The 23,494-nt window shown below is 36.1% G+C and overlaps 2 protein-coding genes across 2 annotated transcripts; one reads left to right on the forward strand and one right to left on the reverse strand.

Annotated features, from left to right (window-relative positions):
- The first annotated feature begins 11,515 nt into the window (after window positions 1–11,515).
- Window positions 11,516–14,889, forward strand: rfxap (regulatory factor X-associated protein). Its single transcript, XM_016277435.1, has 3 exons — window positions 11,516–12,509; window positions 12,622–12,732; window positions 13,932–14,889. Exons 1-3 carry the CDS (start codon window positions 12,144–12,146, stop codon window positions 14,028–14,030), a joined length of 576 nt encoding a protein of 191 aa, XP_016132921.1. The 5' UTR covers window positions 11,516–12,143; the 3' UTR covers window positions 14,031–14,889.
- LOC107589102 (mothers against decapentaplegic homolog 9) lies at window positions 14,397–22,474 on the reverse strand. Its single transcript, XM_016277447.1, has 8 exons — window positions 22,223–22,474; window positions 20,217–20,816; window positions 20,014–20,112; window positions 19,643–19,900; window positions 19,448–19,558; window positions 18,053–18,274; window positions 15,994–16,250; window positions 14,397–15,194 (listed from the first exon to the last, which is right to left on the reverse strand). Exons 2-8 carry the CDS (start codon window positions 20,629–20,631, stop codon window positions 15,051–15,053), a joined length of 1,506 nt encoding a protein of 501 aa, XP_016132933.1. The 5' UTR covers window positions 20,632–20,816; window positions 22,223–22,474; the 3' UTR covers window positions 14,397–15,050.
- Between the last annotated feature and the right edge of the window lie 1,020 nt (window positions 22,475–23,494).

Consider the following 23,494-nt stretch of genomic DNA (forward strand, 5'->3'; position numbering starts at 1 on the left):
AACTTGTGAATCCATTAGAATCGTTAGAAGACAGAATCGTGATTCATATATGAATAGACTTTTATGGGCACCTCTAGTTTTCTTTTCCTCTTCTCTAAAGCAGCATGGCCTCGCCCCCTTTGCTGCCTTTTCCCGAGGGCGGGGTTTATCTGGGTTTGTGATGTCACGAACCCGGGAAGTAACTCGTTGTAGTCCCTACCAGCCGTTTTTGTAGGCATTAAACTGCCAGAATTTTAAAAGATGATATCTCCGTTTGCATTGAACTTTCAGCTTCGTAACTTTGCAGATATTGTTTATGCTCAAACAGCAACATTACACACTAACTAACGTTAAAAAAGTGAAATCGCTAATCAACCACCCCTTTAACAGGAAAGTTTTAATGTGCCCTACATATTACAAAAAGCAGAAATTTGTTTTAATAAAAACCTACCAGTAGGACATAAAAGTCCTCAAAGTTGTAGAAAAATATATATTTTAGATGCTGCAATTTTTGTTGCTGACTATATGTAATCACCCTTTAGTTTTTTGCAGTTCTTTTTATGTTCCTGCAGTGCAACAAATTGATTTTTAAGTAGAAATATTCCATGTAGGTTTTAGATTTATATTAGATCACACAAACTGCCTGCATAATAATTGTAAGAATTAAGAAAAATAATATGTACAGCAGCATATCACACTGCAGGACACAGCTTCCACTGCTTGCCATTTCTCATCACCCAGATTCAAAGCTGAGAAAGGCTGTAGATGTGCTGCTCACATTGAGGATGTTTAAGGATGTTTACACCAGCGTGGGCTCTCATTTAAGCCTGACTCCTGCAAAGACTGCTCTCAATATGTGATGTAGGACTCAGCGATTCACTGCACGGGCCTTGACCAGGGGCTTCTTGAGAAATGAGATTCTCTGCAAGTCTCACACTACAAAGCCTCTATAAATCCAATTAAAGAGCTCTGTACAATAAAAAACAGCAGGGCTGAATTCAATATCTCAGGCACAAACATCTCACTACAAGATCACATGGAAAGAACCCTGACATGCTTGGAGAATTTATTGCAAATTTAAACATCAGGAAAACTGCTTACTCCACATTTCAACTGAGTAGTTACAGCTTGAATGTCTACACAGTCATTTGAGATTTACAGAGTATAAGACCTGTTCCTGTCTCTGCATGGCCATCAAGTTTATTCTTGGAAACAGGCTCTGTCTGGAACTGATGAATTCTTCCTTACCGTCCCTGGTGCTGTTGCTTTCTCTTTGTCTGGCAGAAAGAGAAATTTCAACAATAACAGAGTGCTGACAGCCAGGGTAATCTATGCTACAGAGCAGGATTGAGGCTGCTGATATCTAAATCAGGTGGTTACAGCACACCCAGAGCTGCTTACCATAGTTCAGGAGAATTTAAACTTCGGGATTCTTCTCCCTTGCAAGTAAACCCATGACATCAACACAAGAATATTCAGAGAATGCAGTATGAACAAGCACGGTACTGACGTATGTAAAGCCTACTTGGAGTTCTGACGTGTGTTGGCCTAAGATCAGCATTAATATAAGAAATCTCCCTGAAACATAGTTAAGAAGCGAGTTTTTTTTTATGTACATTTTCTAAAGTTTGGGGTGAGGAGTTCTGTATGCTGTGTAAGGCAGATTGAACTGGGTTCTTGCCATCCTATTATCATGATGTATTGCAGCTGACAATCCGCCGGCAGCTGAGGTATAGCGATAAATTTCCAGTTCTCATATAAGTTGAGAACTGTCGATGCCACTTTATAGCTAAGGCCAAATTTTCCTGTATGGTGCCAAAAGTCAGCAGGCAGATATGATGGAGTTTGGCATATTCCTGTAGCTTGACTGGCAGAGCATGGCGTTAGTTGCTTTGGTTAAAGCTGTATGCATACCTGTAAATGTTGGGAAAAAATATCTTTTAGGAGGAAGACCCCATATTTTTATTTAATTGAAGTTTTATGTAAAATCTTTAAATTATTTCTATTTTTAGTTGTTTTTATCTACATTTTTATCCAAAATGTACATGATGTACATTTTCTAAAGTTTGGGGTGAGGAGTTCTGTATGCTGTGAAAGGCAGATTGAACTGGGTTCTTGCCATCCTATTATCATGATGTATTGCAGCTGACAATCCGCCGGCAGCTGAGGTATAGCGATAAATTTCCAGTTCTCATATAAGTTGAGAACTGTCGATGCCACTTTATAGCTAAGGCCAAATTTTCCTGTATGGTGCCAAAAGTCAGCAGGCAGATATGATGGAGTTTGGCATATTCCTGTAGCTTGACTGGCAGAGCATGGCGTTAGTTGCTTTGGTTAAAGCTGTATGCATACCTGTAAATGTTGGGAAAAAATATCTTTTAGGAGGAAGACCCCATATTTTTATTTAATTGAAGTTTTATGTAAAATCTTTAAATTATTTCTATTTTTAGTTGTTTTTATCTACATTTTTATCCAAAATGTACATGTTCTGAACATGTATGTCTGTATGACACATATATTTATTCCAATTCAATTAAATGAAACTAAATCTATTTAAATTAGAACATATCTTTCTAGCTATTTTCAGTCGTTTTGTATCCATCCGTTCATAAATGTTGAAATTTGAGACAAAAGATTGCATATACATTGTTCTATTGTTCTACGTTTTGTAGATTTGCAACTTCTCTAAGAAAAGGCCATTTTAATTCACAAAAATAAATTTTTTTAATTAAATGTACGATAAATAAAATAAAATTGGAACATTTAATTTTTTATCTATATATTTATCCATACATGTAAATTCTTTAACATCTGCGTGTTTGTATGCAATTTAAATGATTTTTAAATGAACTTTTTATTATTAAGTTCTAAAGTTAGTTAAATTAATCATTATTGCTATGTTTAGTTATGTTTGTGTCCATATCTTTGTCCATAAATGATTATGAATTTAAGACAAATGATTACATGTACATTTGTCAATTGAATGTTTTGTAAACCTACAACTTCTCAAAGAAAAATTACTTTTTAAGTTTTTAAACTAGATTAAATCAAAACATATATATACTGCTATTATTAATTTCTATCTATGCCACACATTTCTTGAACATGTACATGCCTGCATGAAACTTCACTTAAATTAGGTTTTAAAATTAAAATAAAATGAGATAATATGACTGTTAGTCTTGTTTCGTATCCATCTCTTTTTCCATAAATGTTGTAAATATGAGCCAAATTATTATATACACATGTATCCATTAAATGCTCTGTACATTTATCAAAGAAGATCCTTTTAATTTATTTAAATTAAGTTTTTAATTACGTTACATTGAACTTATTGCTATTTTTTGTGTTGCTGTTTTTTTTTTCAAACCCATATCACTGTCTATAAATGTACATTTCCTGAACACGTAAGTGCCTGTATGAGAAATTAAGTTTTTAATTACGTTACATTGAACTTATTGCTATTTTTTGTGTTGCTGTTTTTTTTTTTCAAACCCATATCACTGTCTATAAATGTACATTTCCTGAACACGTAAGTGCCTGTATGATAGGCTGGCAGCTGCTAGGCCACTAGAAGGTGACTCTATCTGAGCTGTCAGAGAAATACAGAGACCTCTGAGACTTGGATTGCTATGCAAAGAGCATCATCTCAGCTGGGAAATAAAATGGAAAACGGGAAATAGAAAAAGAGAAGAGTGTGCTCTCCGACTCTTCCTCTGACATGCTCCACTGTGTAAACTTTCCCATAGTGCCTAGAGAATTCCACAGGATAATCCTGATCGACACATTGCTGTTGTCTGCCACAAAGCTTCTTCAAACATGACATTCTTGTCAAAATCAGTAGAGCAGACTCAGGGTGAGCGGATGATTCATTATCAATGCGACCCATTCCCCCTCAAGTTAGCTCACAGTCTAATGAAAAATGCTTCAGGCAGCCTTGCCTCCGAATGCCATGCGTTAACATTCAACCTACTTGAGTGCAAAAGGAATAGATGCACCAAAGCTGGGCTGAATCGCTTGCATCAGGGGAATAAGAAACCTTCCCTGATTTTTACAGTTTTATGGATTAGAGGAAAAATCAGCCAAGGCACTGTGCTTATCAAAATCCAACAGCATTCACTCATGCATTAGCTGGTGTAATTATAAAGACCCAAAGGACAGGATCAGAGACAGCAGGACTCAGGAAGGGTACCAACGGTCCCCAGTGGGCATCTGAGCTGACAGTGGAACACCGCCAATATACTTCTAGAGGCAAAAATTGCCCTCTAACTCCTGTCCTTGCACATTTTATGACGAGAGTGAATACTCAGATGAATGTTAAAGAGGTAGTTCAGCCAAAAACATTTGGTCATTATTTACTCACCCTCGTGTCATATGAATTTCTTTCTTCTGTGGAACACAAAAGAAAAGGTTTTAAAAGAAATGGAAAAATATTTTTGTCCATACATTGTAAAAATGAAAAATCAATCAATGTAAAAACATTCAGACAAAAGTTACAAAAGATACATTTATCTATTGATGTTTGATTATAGATCTACAACTTCTCTAAGAAAAAGGTCATTTTAATTCACTTAAATTAAGTGTCAAATTGAATTAAATTAAATTAGAACTTATAATTAGATATTTTAATTATAAGTTAGTTAAATTTATTAGAAACATATATTTATTGCTATGTCTTTTTGTATTCATATCTTTGTCCATAAATGCTGAAAATTGGAGTCAAATAATTAATTATACATTACACAATGTTTTGTAAATCTACAAATTCTCTAAGAAAAGGACCCTTCAATTCTGTCCATACACTGAAAAAAATATCATCATTTTAATAGTAAATGACTAACAATGCTATACAGTAAAAACCTATTAATTGGTAAATGAGAAGTTCTTAGTTTTTTCAGGGCTTTATGCTATATCTTATGTTGTTAAATGAATGTTTATTGCATTATTTTAGTGTGTTACAAAGCCAGTGTTTTGTATTTGTGTTCATGACACTGTGCACACTTTGCGTATTAATTTTTTACTTTAAATTTAAAGGATTAGTTCACCCAAAAATGAAAATTTTGTAGTTAATTACTCACCCTCATGTCATTTCAAACCCGTCGTTCATCTTCGGAACTCAAATTAAGATATTTCTGATGGAATCTGAGAGCTCTCTGACCCTCCATAGACATCCAAGATATTACCACAATTAATGCACAGAAACGTCGCAAGGACATCGGTAAAATATTCCATGTGACATCAGGGGTTCAATCTTAATTTTACAAAGCTACGAGAATACTTCTTGTGTTAAAAAACAACAATAATAACACAATTTATTCAACAATTCTTCTACCCGAGTTACCATCTTCCGGCATTTTGGAGAGTACCCCAAAACGTACGGTGCATTCCAAACGGGATATATCGCCCTCCGAAGGGCACTTCAGAGTGAAAACAATCATGGCTGCCATATTGAAGGGTCGTTCCAAACCAAAGTGCTCAAAACTGGCCACTTCAAAGGGCCCTTCGGAATGAAGGATTTCGAAGGGTACAACTGATGGACACTTCGGGCTCCCATGATCCTTTGTGCCGATTCTTTGCATGATGACGGCGCCTCTATGTGGGCACCTGATGATGACGCAGAAGGGCACTTCAAGAAACAGTTGTTTGGTCCCCTACACCCTTCAACCCTTCGAAGCTCTCACTCCGAAGAGTAAACCCTTTGAAGGGTTTAGGGCATAGGGATGAGCCCTTCCAAATAGAACGCAGGGGTGATCAACGTTGTTTACATTCAGTAGACAGCGCGCACATGCTGAAGGTAAACAACGCTTTACGCTGATTACGTTCTGGGGTACTCTCCAAAATGGCGGAAGACGGTAACTCGGGGAGAAGAATTGTTGAATAAATTATGTTATTATTGTTCTCTTTGCGCACAAAAAGTATTCTCGTAGCTTCATAAAATTACGGTTGAACCCCTGATGTCACATGGACTATTTTACAGATGTCCTTGCTACGTTTCTGGAAGTTGATCGTGTTAATATCCTTGCTGTCTATGGAGGGTCAGAGAGCTCTCAGATTCCAAAAATATATTAATTTGTGTTCCAAAGATGAACGAAGGTCTTGCGGGTTTGGAACGACATTAGGGTAATTAATGACAGAATTTTCATTTTTGGGTGAACTATCCTTTACGTTTAAAATGTAAAACAAAAAATGTTGCTAGCATATTTTTATGGTAAAATTCTGGTAACCATAGCTTCTGTCTATTTACAGTAAATTTAGCAGTTTTTTATGGTGAACCGTGAAGGTCATTGGGGATCAATGTTGTTTTGGACCCTGTTGACCTGCATGGACAAAAACAGTTGAATGACAGGTTCAGAAAGACACAAGGGTGAGTACATGATGAGAGAATTTCATGTTTTGGTGAACTGTCCCTTTAAGAGGAACAGAGAGTTTTCTATTGATTCAAGATGAATCACCGATGATCAATGAGTAAGAATGCAAGCCTTCATTAATACCGAAACAAAATTCCCATTCATGATACAAAATAATAGAAGCGACAGTCATGCTTTGCTTTGCGTCGATCCATAATCTGTGTTCCGTGTCTTCAGTGCACAGAGCAGAAGAGATAAGACCTTCCCAGGAGGCATGACGCCTCGGTCCTATTGACATGCATAGCTCTGCCCCACCGCTTGCATCCGAAGCTCCATCCATATGCCAGTCCGCTCCAGACTCTCTGCAGACAGACAGACGTGTCACAAATTCGGTTACTGAGATAACAAAGAGATTTTATCAGAAACAGACATCACTGAGCTATTTTTAAAAAAATGTTTTGATGATAAAATCAGAAACGGCCAGTACTTCTTTTCATTTTTCATACTCAATTTTTCTCTGCCATCTGAAGAATATGTTCAAATGTGACATCTGACTGACATAGACTCTTAAAACTAAAGGTTCTTTATTGGCATCTTTAACTTTAACATTCTATGGAACCCTTCCATTCCACAAAAGATTCTTTATAGTGGAAAAAGGGTTCCTTTGATTTTTAAATGCTCTTCACACTAAGAAAAATAGTTCTTTTAAGAACTATTCATGCAAAGGTTTTTTTGTTGACTAAAAATGTTTCTTCTACACTCTTAAAGATTTTTTTTTACAGCGATACCACACTACTATGGGTTCCCCAAAACACCTTTCAGTGAACAGTTCTTAAAAATATATATATTTCTTAGTGTGAAGAACATTTTAAACTCAGAAGAACCATTATCCACTATAAAGAATTGGAATTGAAAGGTTCCATAGATATTAAAAGTACTTCATGGAATCATGCAATAAAGAAGCTTTATTTTAGGAGTGTATGGCATTACTGTGAAATCCCATTTTGGAACCTTTGTTTGTAAATAATGGAACCTTTTCAAACCTTTATTTGTGTAAAACAAGATTATGCCTGGCTAAATTGAACAAAAATCCTCACGCTTCATTTACAAAGCAAAATAGCCCTTTTGTACAATGTATGACATATTATTGAGTGTTCATTACATCTGAGAGTGACGCCACAAAGACGGCTACATGAGAGGCCTTTCGGCTCATGGTGTTGATGAGAGCGGTGATTAGTTCTGACAGATATGAATGACTGAGCACGGCACCATGGGAGAAGACACGACAGACCCTGCCTGGGCGAAGCCTGTCATCTAGAGTCAGAGCTGCTGAGCTGAGTAATATCCCTAAGATAATCAAATCCAAATTACAGCAATTAAAGCAAGAACGATGGTATCATCTTTTGTGAGTTATGCAAGACCTCCTTTTTGTCTTTAATTGAAACATAAATCAGCTGCTAAAGAAACCGAGAAGACGTCAATGAGATGAGAGGGGGAATGACAAAGGGAGAGAGATGATTGGAATGAAACGGAGAGGGAGGGGGAATTCAGAGTACAACAGCTGGACAGTCGATATCCAGCCCACTGTTGAGATTCAGCTCGAACGCATTCAGATGCGCTGCTTCCTCTCTCAGTATAAACACAAGTGGCATCTATTTCAGCGTGCGCTATAGCTTAAGGAATCCCATGAGGAATTCACTCCGGGAGCACGAGATGAGCACGACGGATAGCTGTGTGATTTAGTGCCGACTATTCTTTTTTTGCATCAAAAAGGTCAGTATTTCTACTGTATTTATCCGAATTTACTTAGTTGATGTTTTCAATTTGAATGTTAAAACTAAACTGTTCTTAAATATTCAAACGGGCTTAAATGTGTCATTTAATGCACATAATTGAAATTATCACATGGTAAGTGATAAAAAAGATGTATTTGCTTTGACAGTCATCAGGTATTCCAGTCAGTCTCAAATCTCTTCTTCTCCATCCCTCTGTATTTCGCAATCCCCCACTCCCCTCGTTTACTGACATCCTCTGTGGAGCTTTATGTTTGAGTCATTTTCTTAATAGCCACATTCTCCTTCCACAAGCTTCCCTAAACGAAATCCATAAACACAGATTAGAGCCGCACACCGTAATGACCCGCTGAACTTCTCCTGGAATTGCAGGCAAACCACAAGAAGGATCGAATGATTTATATTGCCGCAGGGATTCTCATCTCACTCATATATTGAAAAGCTGGTGGGGGGAACATTAAAGTTGACTGAGGAACCGTCCAGGAAAATAAGTGTGATTTCTCGTTTGTTGCTGTCTCTGCAGACGAACACATCTCAGAAAAAAAAAGGAAGTGGTCATAAATCATGACCCTTTATGAGACTCTAACCACAGGCTCTCAGGGCCCGCTGTGGCTCAGACGACTGTAGTCACACACAATGAATCTTAGGGAACTGAAATATGCCGGCGAACAAACAAATAGCACATTTTGTGTTGTGAGGTGAACCGCACACTAAAAATACTTGTTTTGTCCGCACATCTGTGGACAATTTTCAGGGTTCTCGAAAACAAAATCTGAACATCGCAAGAATCTGCAATATTGCAACTCGTAAAATTTATTTGGTTTACAATTGGTTTACAATAGGGTCTCATTTTTTAAAATTTAGTTAGAGGGAAAGTTCACCCAAAAATAAACCTTAAGTATTTCCAAACTTGTATGAGTTTCTTTGTTCTGTTGAATATTAAAGAAGACATTTTGAAGAATATGGGTAACTAAACAGTTGTTGGTCCCCATTGCCTTCTATTGTAATGGAAAAAATACTATGAAATCAGTGGGGACCAGAAAGTGTTTGGCTACTCACATTCTTCAAAATATCTTCTTTTGTGGTCAACAGAGGAAAGAAATCCATGCCGGTTTGGAACAACTTGAGCGTGAGTGAATGATGACAGAATTTTTATTTTTGGGGGAAGTGGTCATAAATCATGACCCTTTATGAGACTCTAATCACAGGCTCTCAGGGCCCGCTGTGGCTCAGACGACTGTAGTCACACACAATGAATCTTAGGGAACTGAAATATGCCGGCGAACAAACAAATAGCACATTTTGTGTTGTGAGGTGAACCGCAGACTAAAAATACTTGTTTTGTCCGCACATCTGTGGACAATTTTCAGGGTTCTCGAAAACAAATTCTGAACATCGCAAGAATCTGCAATATTGCAACTCGTAAAATTTATTTGGTTTACAATTGGTTTACAATAGGGTCTCGTTTTTTTAAATTTAGTTAGAGGGAAAGTTCACCCAAAAATAAACCTTAAGTATTTCCAAACTTGTATGAGTTTCTTTGTTCTGTTGAATATAAAAGAAGACATTTTGAAGAATATGGGTAACTAAACAGTTGTTGGTCCCCATTGCCTTCTATTGTAATGGAAAAAATACTATGAAATCAGTGGGGACCAGAAAGTGTTTGGCTACTCACATTCTTCAAAATATCTTCTTTTGTGGTCAACAGAGGAAAGAAATCCATGCCGGTTTGGAACAACTTGAGCGTGAGTGAATGATGACAGAATTTTTATTTTTGGCTCCTCACAGAGATCAACAGTGTCATCGCTGTCCTGACAGCTGAGAAAGACAGATCGATTACACATGTCTCAATGTACTGACATTCTGCAAGTTTAGAAATATTTTAGCAAGTACTTTAAATATTTATCATTATTATCAGTGTCATTTTCATTAACATTATTCAGAGTAAATAATTCCACCAACCGTGTATTACTTCAAATAAATAAACCGCAGCAGATCTTGTATTGAAATAGACTGTACTGAAGCATTGTCATGAAGGCTTTGTATGATTTAGGAAAAATAGGCCTATTAATGACTTGTGTATATCAATCACATTATGTACATAAATAGAAATAGAAAAACTGTCATGCTGACTCTGTCATAATGAAAATGATATTTGACAATATGACGACATTTTCATTCAAGAATATACTTTAAAACATCAAGAATACAACATGTCATCCCTTGGAAGCCTTGAATAAAATCTGATTTGCTCATAAAATATGCATAATAATAATCACTTTACCAAGCAAAAAAAAAGCAGTAAAAATGTGTGGTGCTATAATGAAAAGGAACAGCATGCAGTGGCCCCCCAAAACTATTTAAATACTTCAGGTACACTTATAAATGCATGAATTCCATTGCAATATAAATAAAATATAGCAAACAGATCATAATAGATTTATTGTTTAAAACTCACTTTTGCATGTACTTAAGTGTTAAGGTGATTTTTATAAAGCCAGTTTCACTTAGGTTCACACAGCTCAACTACGGACAGGATCCAATAATGTTCGACAACGAGAAAACATTTCCAAATACTTTCTGTAATTTGTAAATCAAAATAATGTAATATAATTTAAAACCAATACTTTTATATATATGAAAAAAAGAAAGAAAAAAAAAATATATATATACAGTGGGTACGGAAAGTATTCAGACCCCCTTAAATTTTTCACTCTTTGTTATATTGCAGCCATTTGCTAAAATCATTTAAGTTAATTTTTTTTCCTCATTAATGTACACACAGCACCCCATATTGACAGAAAAACACAGAATTGTTGACATTTATGCAGATTTTTCGGTAAATCATAATTATGATATAAAAGTCACAAGTATGAGATAATGAGATAAGAATCATAAAATTATGAGATACTGTGAAATAATTACAAGATAAAAAGCTGAAATGTCATGACATAAAAAGATGAAATTATGACAAAAGTCAAAAAATATATAGATAAAAAATCAAAATTATGACATACTAAGTCATTTTGGGGGGAAAAGTTGAAATAAAAAAACATGATGACAAAAATTTGACCATGTTATTTTATCTCATAATTTCAATTCAGTTTGTCATAATTTTGACTTTTATCACATAATTGTGACATTTTCTGTCAGATTATGATTTGCCAAAGCATTTTGTCCTTGCGGGCTTCCATAACACAATTGAACTATTTGATATATTTAGATATTTGTCTTATCTAGCCTACTTATTTAATAGATACTATTCTCAAATGGATGATAGAATACAATATGCGCAATACAGTCTGCAATAAACAATACAGCAATCTGAGATCCAACACAGATAATTTATAAATAATGAAGTCAGGGGGCCATAAAGTAGTTAATTGAGCTGCCTAACAGCTGTTGGGAAGAAACTAGAGCTGCAAGGTTTCGTGAACTCAGCAGTTATGTGCTGGGGGAGGTGGATCATTGGTTCTTAGGCACGTATGCTGAATGTAACAGTAACTTGACTTGATACATGATCGATCTGATTCCGAGGCTTTAGCGACGCTGGATTCTAGTTAGTGGGTCAGCGTTGTCAATGCCCTGTACACTGCGCCATAAACGGAGTGGAAGGTGTTGACAGTTTTTTGTGCTCTCATTTGTCATTTAATCTGATGTTTAGTTTTCAAGTTCATATATTTCAGAGTCGCCGTGGAAATGTAGTTTTAGTCCAGTGTATTGAAGTATCTGCACCGCTAGAGGGCGCAACGTCCATTTGATCACACAGGCGAGTCTGTCTTTCTGCAGCGGCCATCGCTGTTTTGTTTTTGTCGTGATAGGAGTCCTTCACATATTCACTCCTCATATTTTTCTATTGGGTTACTTTTATTAAAAAATGGGGCATTTTTAATGACAGTCATATAAAATCAGCTTAACAATAATTTGTTCTGTGCCGAGTTCACAAAAAAGGCCAGTCTGGTCAGTCCGTTCATAAAGGTCGGATGACAGGTGGGCATTTTGGGTTTTACTCTAAACAGACAAAATGAGCGACAACGTTCATCTTAGTTTAGCGAACACGGGTAAAGACGGCCAAACCTCGGCAGCCGCGGACAGCAACGACCAGGACCAGGAGAGCTTCCCGTACGACGCGGAAGATCCGGGCGAAGAGAGCGACGCGCCGGAGGCGAGAGACGGCGCGGTCAGTCCGGAGGAGCTCAACGACGACGAGACGTCCGGAGAGAGCGAGAACGTGCCCAAGACCTGCATCTATGACGGCTGCACCGAGACCACGACGCAGGTGGCCAAAGCCAGGAAGCCCTGGATGTGCAAAAAACACCGGAATAAAATGTACAAGGACAAGTACAAGAAAAAGAAAAGCGACCAGGCCATGTCGTCGGGAAAACTAGACGTAAGAAATGCTCATTTGGGATAAATGACAGCTTCAGTTGATGCATTCAATTCTTTTTTATCCCAACTTTCTAGGCTTGATTCAAATACTTTTATTTGTTCGTGATGTGAAGGAGAGTTCGGAGGAGAGGCCTGTATCTGTTACTAAGCAACGGCTGGGTACCATAGGAGACAGACCCGCCAGACCGTCCCTCATCGAGCAGGTGCTGAACCAGAAGAGACTGGTAAGAGCATTAAACACTTTTTTGTAATATAGTAATCATTAGTTTTAGTCATATACTCCCTATTGACTGAATGTCATGGGTGCAGGGAAGTGTTGAAGACAGTTTACTATAATAGTTTTTGAATTGTTTTTATATTTTGTAGTTTGAGATTCAATTTTAATTATGCGTTTTTGTAATTTCTTATATATTTTTTCTTATGTTTAATTTTTATTTAATGTTTAAATTAAAATTTGATTTGGTAACACTTTTAAATAAGGTCTCATTTGCTAAGTAAATGTATTAACCGTTTATTAATTAAGCATTTATTAATCTTTGTTAATGCTAGTTGTTATATAAATGTTCATGTTAGTTCACAGTATATTAACTAATGTTAACAGATACAAATTCTAAATGTTAATAATATTAGTAAGTTTTGAACTCAATATGAACTAAGATTAATAAATGCTATATAAATGTTATTCATGTTAACTAATATAGTTAATGTTAGCAAATTAAATCTTATTTTAAAGTTGTACCTTTTATTTATTTCCAGTTAGCAATTTTAGTACTTAAACCTACTTAATTTAATTACCAAGGCCACATTTACTAATTACTGACAAAAATACTTTCATCGTTTTAAGTTTTTCATCTAATATCTGTGTTCCTTTATTTCAGTTTTATTTCAATTAACAAACATTTTTAATAGTATTCGTTTTAGTTAATGATAATGTGCCGAGGTGTGTGGTTATTAGAGTAGTTAATTCATAATTCATGTAGTCATGTGAAGATGGAATTTGAATTAAGTTTTTCTTTTTATAAATCAATCTGTCATACATATGTTATACAAGGCATTATGGACAACAAAAAAATCACAAAAATTTTATATTATATGCAATGCAAAATAAAGCTATATAAATAAATACCTTTTTTTGAAAGTTCATTAGTTTTTCAGATTTTAAATATGCATCCCCAGGATCCCACATATGCATAAATATGTATGCGTGTATATATATGTGTGTGTGAGTGTGTGTGTGTATTGATTGACTGATTATTTGTCAGCTGTACTTTGTTTCATTGGGTTAGTGAATTTTATATAATTTCAAAATGTCATATGTGTCTTTTATTTGTAATATGAATGCCATTAATATTCATATTAGCCCAGTATTATTTCATAGCAAGGTGACTTACCATCAGCTCATGTTGTTGTTTTTGGGTTTCAGTCTCTGCTGAGGAGTCCAGAAGTCATCAGTTTCCTTCAGCAGCAGCAGCAGCGTTTACTGACCACACAGAATCGAGCTCAAACACAGCACAACTACTGAAGATGTTTTACTCATCCTGTTGATGATTTAATGCAGCCACATTTTCAATGACATTTTTACAACGGCAGTATTCTATACTCATGTGAGAACCATTAGCATCTGTGACCTACAGCCATCCTTGATGGTGAGGAGACTATCAACACTGCATTCTGAGAACTTGGATATTTGACAAGGATCTGATTGATCTGAAGTACTTCTGTCATCATCAATCTCTTTGAGATCATGAAATGAATTAGCAGCTAAATCTACTATATATATATCAACAATCCATTTGAATAAGCACCCTGTTCGGCCACATGTAGTGTCTTTTTGGATTTTTTAATTATTGATAGAAAATATGAAATGGCAGCTGTTATCAAAAGAATATTTAGTGATCAATCCTATCTGTAATAATGTCACCAGTGAAAGCTACAGTTTAGTTTCACCTTTTTTGCCACATCTTGACCGTGTAGCTGAAAGTAACATCACACAAACAGAATTGTTCATCAGCTTTATTATTATTTTAAACATGGTGTAAACTCAGTAAGTTGCTGAGGGCGTTCCAATGAAGTTTTATTGATCTTGTGCAGTTTTCAGCTTTAAAAGCATTAATACTTAAGGATTTTTCAGGTCAGAAAATAAACAGGCAGAAATAGAAGGGAGTTTTTTGTATTACAAGAACAAGAAAGCTAACGCAAATGCAAAACAACATGAAATGTTATAGAAGACACATATTAGCCAAAATATGACACAAATAAACCATTTCCAGAACAAGTACCTGCCTAACACATTTCTTTGGCTTCCTATTGGAGAGTTTCTGTCTGAATTGATCTCAGCTACTACATACTGTGAAGTAGTAGTGTTTTTTCTTTATTAAAATCATTGCAACACTGATCTACTGCTTACTTAACAGCATGATATTGTACATATATGTAGTACAATAAACATCCACTGAAAAGACATATTTTCACAAGAGAAAGAGCATTATGGGGTGCTATAAAAGTCTATTAGAGAACTATATTCCCCTTGTTCTGTAATGCATTAGGACACAGAGGAAATAGGATTGTGTGGGGAGCCCATCTGGGTCAGAACTTTGTCTAGCCACTGCAGGGGCCCATTCAGGTGGATTTCTATCCAGCAGGGGGTGCTGGTGACATCCTGACGGTGGTACTCGGCTCCCCAGCCCTGGGAAGAGGACAGATTTCATTCTCAATACTTGGGCGTGTTTATACAACTTCTAAAGCAGCAAGCAGGTTTTAAAAGCAAATCAACAAAAATATTTAATTTCCAATTGACCAGCAGCACCTAAAGGATTTACAAAAATAATTGCAAACTTGTTTCCCCAAACCTTGCGTTTAATTAATATTTTAGCTTAGAAATTAACACAATCAATTTATTGTGTTTTTTTGTCTGGATTCATATAAATCAAGCAGGGAAAATGGTATGTGTCGTATCAGTCTCTAGAGCAATGGGATCTGCAGTGTGTTTTGGCAGAGCAACATCCATAAAACAGCAAGCCAGAGATTAGAATAACTACATATTAAGTTTGCATAGCAACACATAGATTTTCGGTTTGGAAGTGCTAAGCACCTCAAGAGCTGTTAGCTTGTGAATGACGTTGATGACCTTTCTGAATTTGCGATAGCGAATCAAAAGCATACAGTGCAACCAGTGTAGTCTGATTTCCGAACAAATGACTCTTATGAGCCGGTTCTTCTAGGTGAATCAAATGCATCTAGGACAACCAGTGTAGACTGATTCCCAAAGGAAAGACTCTAATGATTCAGTTATTTCAAGTGAATCAGAAGCATACATTAGAACCAGTGTAATTTTATTCCCAGTGCAGATTTGACTAGTGACTAATGAGTTGGCTCTTCTGCTGGTGGTAGGCAGGGTGTTGCTATGCTGTTCTAGGTGGCTGCCAGGGTGTTAACATGACACGTTATTAGTCGCTCTTCTATATATTCTATATAAACCTCTTTACCTTGACAAAGCTCATCCTGATGGTGCACATCTTGGTAAGTTCATACACCACCTCGAAGCCGTGATTGACTGACTGTGACAGCAGCTGGGCAAACAGCTGGTTGTTGAAGATCTTCAGGCTGCATCCACTCGGGATCTTGCAGACGGTGGTGGGATGGAAACCGTGCTGGTGGTTACAGTTCCGACTCTGTACGAAAATACTGCTGTCACTCAGACACTCTGCGTACACCTCTCCTCCGATGTAATACAAGTGCACACCTAAAACAAAAGAAGAAGACTTCAAAAATGGGTTAATAATTGCACATTTATCATTTAAAGTCATGAAAATGAAATCAAAATGTACTTTTAACTCACTTATTAATTGTATTCCAAAAACTGATCAAATTGTTCCAACTGTTCTTTTTCTAAATGAGCTTTCTAGATCCACTGGCATCACTTAACTAATAGTCAATAAGTTATTTTACATTTTTTTTCATTCTTTTTGTAAACTTGTGTTCATTCTCATTCCATTCTAGTATGTAACCAGTAACTTTTATGAGTTTATAAATTATACAACAGTGCATTTTGCTTATTCTTATATATTTAGTTTCCATAATAATGCCATTTTCTTGAAAACAAGAAAGTCAGATTTAGGATTTTCAATATAGAGAGATACCATTAGCATTTAAGACACATTTAGCAGGGTTATTATTGTTAACTATAATGAAAACTATTAAAAACATTTTTGTTAATTTAAATAAAATTGGAAAAAAAGATAAAAATTAGAAATATTGTCTTGGCAACTAATTGAAATACAATTAAGCTGAAGCACTAAATTTACTAAGTGGAAATAAATTCAAATCTCAGACGGAAGTAAAAGTAAATTAAACTCGTAAGAAAATACAAATATTTAAAACTTAAATAGTAATATTAAAAAAGAAGCACAAAATCAAATGCACATTAAATGATTACAAATTAAAGTAAAATTTAAATTTAAACTGAAAAAGTAAAAGCTAATTTTAAATATTTATAAAGAAGTATAACAGTATATAAGTAATGCTAAAATAACACTGCTTTACAGGTCAACAAAAAGAATAAAAGTAACATCTAACAATTTCTACAAAGCACAAAGAGATAAAAATTTTAAATATTGTCTTGGCAACTAATTGAAATACAATTAAGATGAAGCACTAAATTTACTAAGTGGAAATAAATTCAAATCTCAGACGGAAGTAAAAGTAAATTAAACTCGTAAGAAAATACTATTATACTATAATAATATTAAAAAAGAAGCACAAAATCAAATGCACATTAAATGATTACAAATTAAAGTAAAATTTAAATTTAAACTGAAAAAATAAAAGCTAATTTTAAATATTTATAAAGAAGTATAACAGTATATAAGTAATGCTAAAATAACACTGCTTTACAGGTCAACAAAAAGAATAAAAGTAACATCTAACAATTTCTACAAAGCACAAAGTTGACACATAAAACAGTATATCCACCTTTGAACTTCGTAAATCCCAGAAATCACTATCCCCAAGCCCAGCATTCATCACGTTTTATCACGTTCCAAGCAGAAACCTTAATAATCTCCATTCTCCTGAAGCATCCTGATCTGGTTTGTGTCGTTGTCCTTGGCGCTCTTCCCACCAGGATCTCTCTCACACAAGTAGATGAAACTCAAACTTGGCCTCTGTCCATCTGTGCCCAGCATGTGTATGTGTGCATACCCTTCCCTGTCACTGCTGTAACCTATGGCAACACTTAATGTCTTTCCAACACTGGCACAGTGACGCTCATCTAGTACCCTGAGAAAAGCCAACATTTGGATAATGTGGACTCTTATCTGTCTCGCTGGCTTTCTGAAGTGCAGTGTTGACTGGCCAGCACTAAACAGTGTCTAGCAAGTGGTGATTTCAGTTGTTTTAATGACCTTCTCTTGGAATTGAATCCACTGATGGAAGATTATCAGCAGCTTGATCTTCTCAGAACAACTGTGTTTTCTGTCTATTTTTGATCCCAAAAACCTCATCAAAGAAAAGAAAAAAAACAGAAATTTAAAACTTTCAACAAACCTTTGCCTATGTGTCTGCGAGTGTGTTCAATGGTGGAGTTTCGGTTGACGTTGGATAGTAATCCGAGGCAGAAGCGGTTCTTGTTGTTGGAGGGGTCTGTGAAGCCGTCCACGAGGATGCTTCTGGAAGAGGCATGGAATGTCTCGCCCACCCTGTTGTTTAGTTCATAATACGCAACTGAACACCAGTATTCTGGTTCCTCATAACACACCGGCCTCAAGTCTGGGAAAAAAATTTATAATACCTCATAGTATTCAGATTCATTCCATTTTCATGATGCATTTTAATTTGAAATAATGTTATCATGATTACACTTTTATTGTTTGGGCACACCAGATTGGATTCATTTTTCTCATGATTTAAAAAAATAAACTTTTCATCTGGTTCATGCTTAAAAGATTGAAATTAGAAATTTAGAGATATGACCAGTGTTGGGGGTAACTCATTACAAGTAACGCGAGTTACGTAATCAGATTACTTTTTTCCAAGTAACTAGTAAAGTAACGAATAAACAAGCAAGCCCTGTCCAGATTTAAAAAGTAACGCAAAAGTAACGCATTACTTTCCATAAAAAGTAACATAATTAGTTATTGTAATGCATTACTTTTAAAAGTAACTTTCCCCAACACTGGATATGACATATGCAAATATAAATGGAGATTTCTTTAATAAATTCAAATTGCTTTAATTTGTTTTAAATGGATAGGTTAAGGTCCGTTAACACCAAGAACAATAACTATAAAGAGAACTATAATACTAGTAACTATATTAGCATCGGCACCAATGCATAATAATAATATTCTGTTTATTATAAGTGCTTGCTGCAGTTTTGTCATTCGCAGTTTAATACTCAGGCTGTTTAAAGCTTGGTGGATTCCGATTCGCTCAGTTTCAATGTTTTATAAAATTACTTAACATTTTTGTCACTACATATTTCATTTCCATTAGTGTTATTTCATAGTTTTGATGAGTTTTATTCTAAAATGAATTATTTTAGTATTACTTATATACTATTTTAGTATTTATTAATATTTTAAATTCGCTTTTATTTTTTTATTTTCAGTTTTTCATATTAATTTTAGTCATTATTCTTCAAATATTTCTATTAGTTGACATTTTATTTTAGTTTTAATAATTCGGTGTATTGTTTTTAATTTCAGTTAGTTGTTAGTCAAGTGAATATTTCTCATTTTTGTTTTCAGTTTTTAATTTGAAGTTTATTTTCATCTAATTATTAACTTTTTACTTTATTTCCGCTTTCTTTCAATGAACAAAAACTATTTGTAACAGTTTTAGTTAATAACAACAACACTGTAAATGAGTAGGTGTGTTCACAACTTTTTCACATTTCAATGTACACAATGCACATTAAGTATATTTAGTCTAGTGTCTCACCTCTGTGTGGGGCTGACAGAATGAGTTTATTGGCATTGGAGGACTCCCCTGGTTTCACACCCTCAGATGGAGAGGTCTCCATCATACTGTAGGGTGGTGGAGGCGTCTCTGCTGTGGAAGGAGAACACGTTTTGAATGACCAAGACGATTGTCATCAAATAAAATGCTTGAGAAATCTTTGTTCCTTTGTTGTACCTGTAATTTGGTAGGGGCTCCCAGGGTCGGTCCCACTGCTGGGGGAGTTGGGGTAGCTGTGCACAGTCGGGGACTGGTTTAAAGAGCTGGAGGGGGATGAAGAGAATGAGCTACAGGGCATCGCTGGGAAGGAGTCTGGGTAAGTGGCATTCTGGGGCATGAGAGGCTCATTGTGTAGGGAAGCATTTCGGAACTTTGCCAATAAGCTGTGCTGGGGATTGAACTCACTGTGACGTGGCACAAGAACTGGGGGCAGAACTGTTTGAAAAAAAGCAAAAAGTTATACAAAAAGTTACTTACAGATGCATGAAGCGATAATCGATATGAAGAAGAAAAAAAACAAGATAAGTGGTTTGTGTATTGATTTCGACCTGGCGTCTCGTTGTGTAGGGAAGCATTTCGGAACTTTGCCAATAAGCTGTGCTGGGGATTGAACTCACTGTGACGTGGCACAAGAACTGGGGGCAGAACTGTTTGAAAAAAAGCAAGAAAAGTTACTTACAGATGCATGAAGCGATAATCGATATGAAGAAGAAAAAAAAACAAGATAAGTGGTTTGTGTATTGATTTCGACCTGGCGTCTCCACACGGCGGTAATGATATGGATTGATGCAGATATCCTTTTGCTTGGAGCCGAAAGGAAACTCGCAGCAGTCCAGCGCTTTGAGCTCGTGGTGGGACTGAAGATCCGGCCAGCGCCACACTCTGCAGTAGATAACATGTGGCAGACCTTTACGATGGGACACCTGGAGCCTTCCGTCCAGGGACCGAGGAATGGTAACGCATTTACTGGGCTGGCCAGGACAGCTCAGAGCCTTTTCCAGCTCTTCCATGGCCCCTTTTTTCTTCTTGAGCTTCTTTACGAGGGAATCCACAGCCTTTTCTGCCCACTTTTCCTCCTCGTCTCCTTGTTTCCAGCCCAGCAGCCTTTTCACTGCTGGACTGGTGAAGGAGAAGAGGGACGTGATGGATGTAGTGGAGTGCATCATGCGATGGATTTTTCTCAAAGCTTGGGGCAAATCTGTTTTAAATCACTCCAACCCAGGAGCTTCAGTTTATTTCTTTACAGCCAAGATACAGGCGGGTATAGAATAAACCCCCTGCCAAGATACAGGCGGGTATAGAATAAACCCCCTGACAGTGATTTTTTTCGTCGGGCGGTCAGCTGTTTAATCTGGTGGGAAAAAAACAAAGAATCATATCAGATTTGCATTAATAAAATGATTAAAATTTAATAAAATTAATTGAATAATTGATCAAATTAAAATGTATTGATAATTGAATTAAATAAATTAATTGTTTTTAAATTATTTAATTGTTTAAAATTATTTAATCTTTAAAAATATAAATTCTTTAAATCAGTACAAATGGAAAGTTAAAAATACAAACATAATTAATTTTTTACATTACACAAATGAAAATTAGATACTTATAGTTATTTGTGTATTTAGTAAAACAAAAATGTATACTTTTTGCATTATGTTATTGTGAATTAGCGACAAAAATGTGCTCAATTGTCATGAAAAAATGATGCCAAACCATGCCAAAATCTAAATTAATATTAAGCAAAATATATATTTTTTGTTTCCTTCTTATGACTTTGGGGGTCAAATGTGACATGGACATATTCTTTTCGTCAGAATCATTCTATTTGGGTGTAATTTATTGGAGTAAAACATTTTCCTAAGCAGATCTCAAGATCTTTTACTGGAACCCAACATCATGCATCTGTGCCTGCTGGGATTTCTGAAATATTGCTGAGGAGTTATTATTGCTGTCAACAGGTCCTACTGTGTTTCTCACTGGACCTCACCTATTCGTCCTCTCCCTTTCCTGCCCAAGCTTTCTGATGCAGAAAACGATCTGCTAAAAATCAATGCCGTTTGAGCATTTGAAACCAGAGATGCTTGCTTCCATCTTTGGCCAGACTAGTCAAATAATAGCTTCTGAAAATATTAGTGCATGCAATACTAGAGGTGTTAACACACCCCTAACTAAATCAAATAACCATAGGAGAAAAATGAAACCATACAGGACTAACAGCGGTGCATGAAATCATGCTTTGGTTTCAAATAGGCACAGGCAGGCAGATCAATTGAGGCCGGGTGAATTCATCTGCTCTGTTCTCAAAGGCAGTGTGTCCTTATGAAACTGGCGTCTGGCAGTCTGAGTGCAGAGATAGGCTTAATCACCTAACTCCCCCGCGAACGCGCATACACATCCTTTCCATCAACTTCACTGTGTTTTGTTTTTTTGCTTTAAGAAATGCTGTAATGTTACATTTAGCACTTTTTTAAATCAAACTATTCGAGGTGTAACAACTGTCACGAGACGTCTCTGTGGAGCAGCATCTTTAAACAGCAAGTGGCATAACAAACAACATCTATGTTTACGCAGCCTACCGTGTTATACGGGTTTACGCAAGAAGCAACGAGTTTTAACGTGAGGAAGTTAATAAAAGTAAAAAATAAAAATAAAACAGACACTTGTCATGACTTATTCTTATAATTCATAAAACGTTTAATTTTTAAATCCTGAAATAAACTTATTATCTATAATAATACGTGTTTTATTCCTTACCTTAATGCGACGAGTTGAATAACAATCTGCGTAGTGGAGAAATTCCGCGAAAGAGCGGAACGCCGAATCTCTGGCCGACTGGAGGTGTACAGCGAGTGTGTTTGGATGGAGCGAGCGCCGCGGCGTCAGTCTGACTGGAGCCTCAGCGCCTTCGTGCGGAATTCATCCGCGGCTCCTGGAACTCTCCCAGGACGTCAGACACGCACAGGGATCATCCCATTCAAAAAGAGCAGCCCGAGACTCACTCACAGGCCTATTATTGAGAGAAAACAGGTCATTGTGGGCAGCGGCGTTTCACTTATAATTTGTTTTCGGGGTCAGATGACAAGTGTGGACAGCTGTCTTCCCTTTCACATGAAGCGATGCACCTTTTTGGCCAAGGTTGTAAAGAGAAAGTGATTTGTTGAAGTTTTCGTGACTTTTTTTTTTTTGCGGAAATTTCTAGAATGTGACTTTCAAATGGTAAACGCTCCAAAAGAATTTCTTAGAAATTTGAAAGAAAAAAATCGATTGAGGTTCAGGTAGTGCAACACAAATTGTAGTCTGATGACTGTCAGTTTATGTTTTTATGGAATCTCAGTTTGATCTTTTGTCCTCATTTGTAAGTCGCTTTGGATAAAAGCGTCTGCTAAATGACTAAATGTAAATATTAAAAACACTTAAAATAATGCAATATCAATATATATAACGTTTTTATATATGAGTTATGTGTAAATATATAACAAAAGTAATAAACAGTGGCAGAAGTACTGCTTCTGTCGATGCACGACCAGATATCGATCCCAAAGAAATCGCTGTTGCTATGGTTAAATTACCCCAAAGGAGCGCATTCTGACAAATTTGTAGGATAATCTGACTTTTGCGGCTACGGAAACGTTGTTTGTGAACTCTGTTTGAACCATATGTTATATCAACTTGCATATTTTTAAAAAGATACGTTTAAGACATCGCCCTACCTTTTGTTTTGCCATTTTTTGAGTGGTCTTAATTAGGGGGTCAATCCCGTATAACTCGTAATCTGCTCATTTCAGCGCTAACATGCGACACTGGAAATAAAGTCTAATTAATTAGATCAAGCAAAAAAAAAAAATCCCATAGTAAAAATGAAAACGGATTCATTGTCAGATTGGCGGAGTGCCAAAGCGTTTATCGATAGCCCTACTTTTCGTGCGCTCCTCGGCGCGGATGGATACACTTCGCTTGTGTGCGTACAGTGACTTGTCCAGTTAATGACGCAAGCCAGGATGGCGACAGAGAGTCTGGAAGTTTGAC

This window comes from Sinocyclocheilus grahami, unplaced genomic scaffold, assembly GCF_001515645.1.
Source record: "Sinocyclocheilus grahami isolate Dianchi unplaced genomic scaffold, SAMN03320097.WGS_v1.1 scaffold7.1, whole genome shotgun sequence".
Classification (NCBI taxonomy): domain Eukaryota; kingdom Metazoa; phylum Chordata; class Actinopteri; order Cypriniformes; family Cyprinidae; genus Sinocyclocheilus; species Sinocyclocheilus grahami.

Bases quoted from the DNA above. Each gene is read 5' to 3' on its own strand.
- rfxap (XM_016277435.1), top strand. From the start codon at position 12,144: ATGAGCGACAACGTTCATCTTAGTTTAGCGAACACGGGTAAAGACGGC. The intron at 12,510-12,621 runs GTAAGAAATGCT...CGTGATGTGAAG, and splicing joins TGTCGTCGGGAAAACTAGAC to GAGAGTTCGGAGGAGAGGCC. The intron at 12,733-13,931 runs GTAAGAGCATTA...TTTGGGTTTCAG, and splicing joins TGCTGAACCAGAAGAGACTG to TCTCTGCTGAGGAGTCCAGA.
- LOC107589102 (XM_016277447.1), bottom strand. From the start codon at position 20,631: ATGATGCACTCCACTACATCCATCACGTCCCTCTTCTCCTTCACCAGT. The intron at 20,113-20,216 runs GTCGAAATCAAT...TTTTTCAAACAG, and splicing joins CCGCCGTGTGGAGACGCCAG to TTCTGCCCCCAGTTCTTGTG. The intron at 18,275-19,447 runs GTGAGACACTAG...TTTTTTTCCCAG, and splicing joins TCTGTCAGCCCCACACAGAG to ACTTGAGGCCGGTGTGTTAT.